Source organism: Lolium perenne, chromosome 3 (genome assembly GCF_019359855.2).
Source record: "Lolium perenne isolate Kyuss_39 chromosome 3, Kyuss_2.0, whole genome shotgun sequence".
In the NCBI taxonomy this organism is placed as follows: Eukaryota; Viridiplantae; Streptophyta; class Magnoliopsida; order Poales; family Poaceae; genus Lolium; species Lolium perenne.
The window spans coordinates 177,216,539-177,226,329 of record NC_067246.2 but is presented as its reverse complement, the minus strand read 5'-3'; the positions used below and the strand labels follow the sequence as shown (position 1 = coordinate 177,226,329).

At 42.9% G+C, this 9,791-nt stretch overlaps 1 protein-coding gene across 4 annotated transcripts; it reads right to left on the bottom strand.

Moving 5' to 3' along the window:
* Positions 1-2,605: 2,605 nt before the first annotated feature.
* On the bottom strand, positions 2,606-9,531 carry LOC127342698 (zinc finger CCCH domain-containing protein 7). 4 transcript variants are annotated; one of them, XR_007876837.2, is made up of 8 exons: positions 8,267-9,531; positions 7,888-7,947; positions 7,647-7,775; positions 7,274-7,324; positions 6,754-6,894; positions 5,910-6,651; positions 5,763-5,843; positions 2,606-3,540 (listed from the first exon to the last, which is right to left on the bottom strand). XR_007876837.2 is itself a non-coding variant. In XM_051368694.2 (6 exons), the coding sequence occupies exons 1-6, from the start codon at positions 9,374-9,376 to the stop codon at positions 6,088-6,090; spliced, it is 2,055 nt and encodes a 684-aa protein (XP_051224654.1). In that variant the 5' UTR covers positions 9,377-9,531; the 3' UTR covers positions 2,606-6,087. The 4 variants fall into 4 exon arrangements, 1 of the variants encoding a protein (XP_051224654.1); XR_007876838.2 differs by having other exon boundaries at positions 2,606-3,184; XR_007876836.2 differs by having other exon boundaries at positions 2,606-5,843.
* Between the last annotated feature and the right edge of the window lie 260 nt (positions 9,532-9,791).

The window sequence follows — 9,791 nt, the reverse complement described above, 5'->3', positions numbered from 1 at the left end:
GCCCAAGGACTCCGGTCTAAGGGCGGACTGAATCTGAACTGCCCCCTACACACGAAATTCCACTCTCCTCTGTCTCACTCAAGTGAATTGGTTTCGAGAGCATTCCGCCACTTTTTGGCGACTTTCACTTTCAACCCGATTCACCGCCTACGTGCCCTTTACGCCCAGTCATTGGACAATGGATCAAAGAACTAGACCAAGGCACTTCTTCACATGGCTTTCGAGCCGAGCTTTGAATCACAATTGCTTTACTAGCATGCCCAAGAAACATGGTGGCTATGCCGTTGGCAGGGACTGAGACAGAGAGAGGGGGGCATAGCCCCTATGATCCCGGTAAAGAGTTCCAACTATGCTCTTCTCAGGTTCTTTCTTTCTCCTTCACCAGACTCTCGTTAGTCTAGATTGGAATGGAAGTTTCTCAAATTCTTCGGATCTTCGAATCATCATATAAAAAAGAAATGATAGCTCGCTGCTTCAAATATCAAATAGGAATTCCAATCGGTATAGCTGGTGCTTCTGCCGAAAGAAAAGTAAGATGGTGCTAGCTTATTTGCCTCTTTATTTTTCTTGGAGGACAACACACACGCGGCGCTAAGGTTCCCGTGGCAACTGAACTAGGATTCGAAGCCAGGATGAGCGGATCTACCGCTCCAGGTCCTTTCCTATTCTTATACTAATATGTGTAAGTTCCTTGCGTTTAGAACTAGAACGTCCCCAAGGATGTCCATTCCATTCGGCAGGGACTCCATCTCGCATTCGATCTCCCTCCTTTCCCTGAAAGAGTCGAGGTCTCTCTGGACTTATCTTTTGCCTCTCTCCCAGATTCATAAAAAGGGAGCAAGAGGGCCTCGGACCATATTTCCAAGTGTCATTCTTTTGTTCATTGCTATACCATCGTTTGCTCTGTTATACTCAATGGACGGGGTATTAGTAGATCCAGAACCTTGCTTCTGCTCGCCGCTGGCGCACCTCTCCTAACTATTGCCCATTTATTCTGGAATCATTTTTTGAGGAGGGACAATTTTACATATTTCTGCCAAATCCTTCTATTATTAAGTACGGCTGGTACCATTTCGATGTGTTTCGATTTTTTCGAAAAAGAGAGGAAGAAGAGACCTATTTTCCACTTTCAAAGTCGATTCTATAAAAGCAAAAGCTAGGCCTTAATAAACTACAGTTCTTTCCAAGCTTTTTCTTCTTGTTATGCTTCACTTTGATTTTGATTTATTTGATGGAATCGTCCTCCGGGCAGAAACGGGGAAGAATCTCTTCTGTCGTAGAGGCCTCGTCGAGCCATCTCGCAAGGCATCCTTAGGTGGTGCTCGTTATATGTTGACAATTATTGATGATTACTCATTAAGAGTTTGGCCTTATTTCTTGAAGCATAAATCAGAAGCATTTTCAGCATTTAAAGAATGGAAGACTATGGTTGAAAGGCAAACTGAAAGGACCACTGGTTGATAATAAACTTTCTCCTTTGCAATCAGAACGAGAGGAGCGCCTCCTGCCTGATCTATACAGGTCGTTACTGGTTATGGATTCGTTTGTTCTTTCACCTTTTGGTATTGGGTCGTCATCCCGGTCCTCTCCGGGCACCAATATTATTGCGGCTTCCGAACCCCGTTTCTGCCCGGAGGACGATTCCATCAAATAAATCAAAATCAAAGTGAAGCATAACAAGAAGAAAAAGAGTAATCGAAATTGCATGAATGATATAATAATACCGACTTGATTACCCATTCATATAGAACAGAACTAACAGGCATGCACAAGGGGCTGCACCAAGTCCATATAAGATTCATGGATGTGGCAATCTAAGTTAGAAAACTAACAATACGCTAGAGTCTTTTTATTGTAATTAAAAAAGCATTGGAAATATGCATCATCGATGTGAAAAGCCATTGCTGGGTGACTCGCACAAGTCCTTTCTTTTTGAATGAGGCTTGCACGATGAACAGATTGTCCTCAACTGCGCGTATCTAGCATTACTGTGATGGGACATCGGACGACAAACTTAAATAACCGTACTAGAAAATCAGTCTGAGAATAAAATGACAGTTTGGTCTGGTTGGGTATGGATGCTGCTTTCATTATTTTATTTCAGATTTACTTATTTCATTGAAATGCAATCTCATGCTCCCATCTTGGAGAATCCGGTTTCACCGTGATGGGCACTTGGCTATCATGGTATAGACCTGAAGCATTATGGCCGGTATTTGGTCATTCACAACAGGGAGTAGCGTACATCAAGCCGTACAACAAAACCCCTAGGATGATCTCAAGAGGAGAAAACAAATCCTAGGGAAGAAATGTTACATATATGTTTCTGCCAGATTTCGCCACATCTGCTTACTCTGTAAGCTGAGAAGACGTTTGTGAAGTACATAAAACCTAAATATCGCATTTCTTTTTTCCAATGCAGAGAGTAAAAAATGATCAAGGGTAAAGCAACAAAATAGCTATACATCAGTCTTTTTTTTTTGTGCGAGAAGCTACACATCAGTTCATCACTTCTTCAGTGTGAATCTGACCGGAAGAGGAGGCTTTCGCCAGGTTGACACGTGAAGTAACTTATCCAGTTCCCATGACACGCAACACTTACAGGTTCAGGTGCAAAAGGTTGGGATCAATTGCTTTCACGAGTGTGACAGAAATATCCCAATACTAAGATACAAAAATACACCTCAGGTGAAAAAATATATCATCATCATCATCATCATACAGTGCAATTAAGACTCTGACTATGTAGTGAGATAGACAGTAACGGTACCGAGCCACTGGTAGCAGGGTTAGAGAGAGACATAACTCAGATGTCTCCTTCGTATGGCAAATCCTGAGATGATGAAATGCCATGTGAGCCTCTCTCAGTGATCATGTGAAACGTAATTCAAACTTGATTCGATAACATCTGAGACTTCGACAGCAAGTAGGCACAGGGTAGGTTGGGGCGAAGCCTCCGATGAAGCAATAAACCATACGCAGTCCAGCTAATACTTGGGACACTTTTGATTCTGCCTGTCCTTGTGCCCCACGGACTCCAGAGGAGTTCCACGAGCAATTCTGAACCAAGAGATAAGAGATCCTGGCCTCCCAGGCACTGCAATGCATGTAAGTTCAAACCATCCAATGCACTAGGCTAACACCAGTCTCCAGCAGAGGACCCATGGTTCTGGCTCAGGTGTGCCTAAAATCATATTGATCAAGAATAAAATTGCAAGCTTTAGCTGCCATTATCACGGGGCAACAAAGTAACGCTTACTTTGCCAGAGGAATCTCGAGGCCCTGAAAGCAGAAAAACATACATATTCCTTTTCCCTACTTCTGATAAGCACAGTAGATACTTAATTTTTATAACAAAGCAGCTAAACACCGTCTGCTGCACGGGGCGTGTCCATGGGGAAGCATCTTTTAATAGACAGCCCAACAGAAGTAATGTGTACGTACTGAATCAACCTGACAAGAGGTCCTATAAACCAGCCTTTGTTAGGAACTGAATAATGACATCAAATCTCCAGCATTTCGCCTTGTGAGCCAGTGTAGCTTAATTTTTCCATGATACAAATAAAGAAACTACATCAGATTCCATGCCAACGCTGCAGATAAACTTATCACGCAACCAATGGACCCAGGAAATAAATAACGAGATCTGATTCAATATTTCTACAGGCCTTAGACTGTATTTCTCCAAACAAAAATATCTTGGACGAATGTTAAGATGATTTGTTTGAGAAGGAACTAAACTGAACATACCCTACTGTAGGTTGTAATAGAAGTCACTCTCAAATTTCACTAACCAGTAACCACTTAAAAATGGAGTTGAAAAGGCTAATACTCCCTCCGTCCCACCAAAACTGTCTCAACTTTGTTAAAATTTGGATGTATCTACCTACTAGATAGTGTCTAGATACATCCAAATTTTGATAAAGTTGAGACAATTTTGATGGGACGGAGGGAGTACTTCGATTTAGAATAAACCTACTAAAAGTGAAAAAGTAGATTTGTCACATGGAAATTACTTTAACTACATTCAATTATATAGCCATGAAAAATGTGTTTTCATAAAAGCTACTTTCTAACTGCCGATAGGACAGGCGAAAACCAGTACCAGTCTGGTCCCGTCCTGGGTGGTTGCTATAAAAGACCGTTTTAGAAAATAAAAAGAACAGGAAATTTTTGCATTTTAACTCTGAGCATAGAATTCAAACCAAGAAACCTTCTCAGCTGTTCAAGATGCAAAGGGAGCGGTGCAGTCCAGCCCTGTTATTGGACCACCGTACCTGTAGTAGAATTGGAGGTTCGGCCCTCCTGCTCTACTCCTGTGTGCTTTGTGGGCGCCATAAGCAATTCTTAGCTTTGTTTGCGTTGGTTTGCCTGAGTGTTTGTGTGAGTGATTGAATCTGCACTAGTACCGTGCGGCCATGTATTTCATACGAGCTAAATGCTTGGTTGACTGCTGTACGGTTGGGTATCAACGACGGCAGATGGAGAGGACAGAGGAGAGGTCAAGGTTGGAGGGGCAGCCACAGGGGAGAGCAGCTACAAGAGAAGGGGCAGGGGACGGCATGGTGCGCGAGCTAATGGCGCCCTTGGCTGCGAGTGCATACCGCAGCGCTCCGGCGGTGGGCGTCTTGCACTGCTCCAGTGGTGGGGGCGACTTGAAGACAGGAGGGGAGGGAGCAGCCAAAGGGTGGAGAAGCTGACGGGGGGTTGAGGCTCTACTCTGACAAGCTCTAGGCGCTCCCACGCTGTGCGCGCCTCGCAGCGGCCGGCGGCTTCTTGGTCCTTTGGCGGCACATTCATGTCGCTAAGAGCAGCGTGCAGGTACGGTTCGACCCCAGGGCCGAAAGGGTATTACCCTCGCTGGACCTGAAATTTCGCGGGTCGCCCCACTACCCTAATGGTGCCAAAATACAGGTTCGGTCAACCGGACCACTTGCATCTTGACCAGCTGTCTACTACTTCCTCTGTTATAAAAAGGACTAGAGGGAGTATCATATGAAGTGAAGTTGAATTAACTACTCCCTCCGGTTCATATTAATTGACTCTAATATGGATGTATCTAGACACATTTTAGTTCTAGATACATCCATATTGAAGTCAATTAATATGGATCGGAGGGAGTAGTAAAATTGCTAAAACGTCTTATAAGAACAGAGGGAGTATCATATGAATTAAAGTTGAATTAATTAGTAAAATTATTTAAACATAATATCTCCAAAATGTTGTTAGACCATCCTAAATGGTGGCCGGAGAAGCAAAACAGCTGCTTCAGCAAACCATTAGCCCCAACAGTTTCAAAAGAATATGATAAAACTCATGCTCAAACTTATGTCTAGGGAGGTAGTGAGTAATCACAAGTAAAAATAAAATGTTTTACCAGAGATGTATAATTCCTCATTATGAATACTCCCTCAGTTCCAAATTATAAGATGTTTTCGATATTTCAATATGGACTACATACGGACTGAAATGAGTGAACAGACACACTGAGATGCCTCTAGATAGATAAGATTCAGAAAAACTACAACATCTTAAAATTTGGAACAGACTGTAAAAATCAAGTATCAAGATTCAACACTACGTCCTCAAATTTCGCAAAGAAATGAAGAAATATTTGCAAACTAACAGATTTTGCTAACATATCAACTATGAAAAGGAAACATTTCAAAATCTAGAGTCAATTAACTCGGAGCAACTTCCCAAGTGTGGTTCATAAGAATCACATGTGAAAGGTGGAGGATTAAAGAAGGAATTCATCATACCAGCAAGCTTACATCCAACATTACAGAAGTGAGTTGACAATAATCAAACTTCATGTACCCATTGTGACTCTTAGCCTAGTTCTGCAAAAACAATTTTGTGAAATTTCTTGGCAACAAAAAAATCATATTGTATTTCTGTTAACGTACCAGATTATATCAATTGCAATGTGCAGTTACAACAAGAAAACTGGGCCGAAAGTATCAAAACAAACCGCACACTCATGCGGATGAATTCATCACTAGACAAGAGCCAGATATACTGCACAACGAAAGAAATAGTCTACAGGTACCAAGAGTAGTATATTCACACTTTCCTGAGTTTCCTCTAACTGCCAGCACCAAACAAGAATTCCTGCAGAATTCTAGAAGCCTCTGAAACTTCGTGCTGAGTGTTTACTGATCCAAGCACTGCAGTAGAGTCAGTAAGCAAACTTTTCCTTTGATGTGAACTATCTTCTTTGAATGAGTTCTTCTCATCGAGAAGTGGCGCTGAGCTCTGTCTCTGTCTATTTGGATTGACATTTTTATCCCCTTCTGCAGCCTGTGGCCCACCAAAATTCTTATATTTACTGCCATTTGTAAGCATACGCTTCTCGATGGGCGGAGCATCCTGATGCAGCATGCTATAATCTGATCTGTCTTTACTAGAAGTACGAAACTGTACACCCTTTGGTGTACGAGCTGATGCTTTTTGAGCATTTACTGAGCTGCCGGCAAGGTTTTGAAGAATGGAGTTAGGTTTGGTAGGAGCAGAGGTTACATGTTCACCATCATGCACTGCCAATGTTTTCTGACTACTTGTTTGATCTCTGCTGATTGTTTTTTCAGACACCAATGACATATCAGATTTCTTTGCATCCGATTTGGAAGGACCATCTGCAGTTGGGACCTGATAAACAATGCAGTTTTGTCAATTCACAGAGTGAGATTAACATTTTACAAGGCTATTTGATTTCCAGATAACAGAGAATGATTTTTTTTAATCACGTACCACATGAGAAAATTTGCATTTATCACCCCTGAAGCACGTTCCATTTTCCACAAAATTGTGGCAAGGGTACTTTGACAGGTCATGATCATAAGGACAATCATCTCCTTTCAAACAAGAACCACGTGCAAAATGTGTGCACGGCTGTAAAATTAAGAAGAGCAATAAGCGGGTACCAAAACAGAAAAAAGATAGGAAATGTACAGAATGAAGCTAGCTGCTAAATACTTGGATTAAGATATATACTAGAGTACACTTTAATACTTCACAACTACATACATAATGTACACATAAACTAAAACTGAACAGGCACCATTTTGTGTACACCTGGGTAAACCATCTACTTTAAGCACCAATGGGCATTACTGAGTTACGATGTTGCAAAACTTGAGTTCACCATTGATAGCTCTTGAAATATGTTTTGTATAGGTAAGCACAAAACGTGCGGGTGGAGCGAATTGATGCATCCATACAGGATATAAACCAACATCACTGCAATACATAATTGATACTGCACACATACCTTAGATTTTGTCAAAGGTGTAGTATCATGGGAGAACTTGCAAGTGTTGCCCTGCAAAGAGAAAGAAGACAATCAGGTTTGTTTAAGAAAATAATGAGAATCTATTTATCCAGTACTTTTACAGACGTGTTGCTATTTTATCAAAAGTAACATGTCTACTGACAAAATGGACACAGTTTAACATGAAGCAGTTCAAACATTTAAGTCATTCACATTTAATATGACTCATCGTAGAATTATACAAACCCAACAAGCAATGTTCCTTCATTTTTTTTGGCTAAATGAAGACACAAGAAAAATGTAACTGAGAAGCATGCATGACTATAACATCTGTTCCAACTGAAAAACAAGTAGAGGCCAAAGAAAAGCTCACCTGCTGGCACTTCCCGTTCAAGTAGAAGTGGCAATACTTCACTACTTTTGGCTTCATAATTGGCGCAAGTTTCAGTCTTTTCACACCATCAGCTACCCGTTGCTGTGCTCTCTTAACTCGTTTATTTTTCTACATGTCAATGAAATTGCAAAGCAAGTTCAATACTCCCATAAGAAAAAGAAAAAAAGCATAGTTGAATAAAATATGCGTTGAACTCAAATGGTGGTGAGAACCGACATACCGTCTTCTTAGCCTTTCTTTCCTCTGTCAAATGTCGTTTTCTTCCCCCTCCTCTAGGAGCCTGCAAAAGATTGTCATGGAACATATTTAGTATATGTACTTCTGTAGTCACGCAGAACATATGAACGAAAAAGAACTGATTGGGCTCTATTAGCGTGAGTTCTGTACTCTACTCTTAAAGTACATGATATTAAGAAAGAAATCTATGGTATGTTTCAACAAAACTAAAGGCACTGAAAGTTAACATACAGCATCAAATGATAAGTTGCATCTCAGTAGCTACATTTCCAGGTGAACACATATTTAGACAAGACAAAGCAACATGCCAAGAAACATCCAATAATCAATACTGGTTAATCAAAAAATGGTATGTTCAGTACCTCAGCATCATGCACTGGAGTCTCATTCCATTCCACAATTTCATCGTAACTGACTACTTGCGTCCTGGGATCATGCATTAGCGCATCACCCTTGATAGTATCTTCCTTGTCCAGTATAAGATTAAGATCACTGGTCCCTTTGATTTCAGGCGTTGAAAGCAAATTCAGACACCGCGTGTCATGTCCAGATGATTCATTCTCCCCAGACCCTCTGGTATCACAATCCTCCTGTAATTTCTCATCATCTGCATCTTGAAGCTCCGAATCATCAGATCCATTGTCCAAATCCTGCAAGTCACCCTCAATCTCTCCTTCCTCAAACCCGCCACCAGCATTAATCGACTGATGATCCAAATTGCCCAACGGTCTGTCTTCTTCAATTCCAACTCCCAATTTTGTCACCCCATCGGCTATCTTGCCATCATTCTGTGGCTCACCTTCAGAAACCCCATAGGATGCTGTGCCGCCACTGGCATCACCGATCAACCCTGAGAAGTTGGTCATCATTGTGTCAAGCAGCAGATGTCCATCATCATCGACGACCGCTACCTCTGCCGATTCCTCAGCCTCCCCCTCCAAACAAGCCTTCATCGTCCTCAAAACATCGTCTGCCCCCACAAGTTCAGCTTCACCGCTGAACTCGTCAACTAACGCACCTGGCTTACGGCAGGCGCTTCCTACAACAACCATGTCCTCTACCTGCTCAACCCCAGCGACCTCATGCTCCACAACGGATCCCTGTGGTGCCACGTCCAGGTCGGCAATAGGGTTCCCGGCGGCTACCGAGGGTACGGGAGCCTCAGGGACAGAAGTGCTTACTACAGCCGACTCCTCTGCTAGATGCCCAAACTCGGCGTCCTTAGGCGGCACCGAGCCCCCCTGTGAGTCATCGCAGATAGGGTTGGCGGCGGCGGTCTGGACCTCCGGATGCGCCGGGACCGCATGGTGCTGAGGGTGGAGGTGGAGGCAGTGGGAGAAGAGCCGAGAGAGCGTGCGGTAGGAGGCGCTGTCGAGATGTGATCGACGGCGAGTGAGGAAAAGATTGGTTGGGGCGGCGGCGGCTGCCGCAAGAGGGGCAGGAGGCACCGGCGGCATGAGGGCATCCTCCATGGCGGGGGAGTTAGAATTAGGGTTGGGAGTTGGCTGGGTTGGGGTTAGGGTATCGAGCAGCGCTTGGCCTCGCCGTCAGAGCTCGTCGGCGGCGACGGGACTGTCCGATGAGGAGAGGAAAACGGACCCATTGTGATTGAAGGCAGAGGCGGCAAATAAGGGATGGGCCAGAATGTACAGTAATACTAGTCCATATAAACAAGGTATTCGGCTCTTATAAATTGCCAATATAGGCCGTAGTCCAGTTGTAACATATGGCCCATCAACAATGGCCGAGTATCTGGTTAAAGTGTTTATTTTCCTTTTTTTTAGATAGCTCTAAAAAAATGTTTTTAATATATAATAATCTACTTTATATTGCTCGCTCCGAATCCATGCATAGTATCAACACAAAGTGAAGTCACTTAATTTGCAT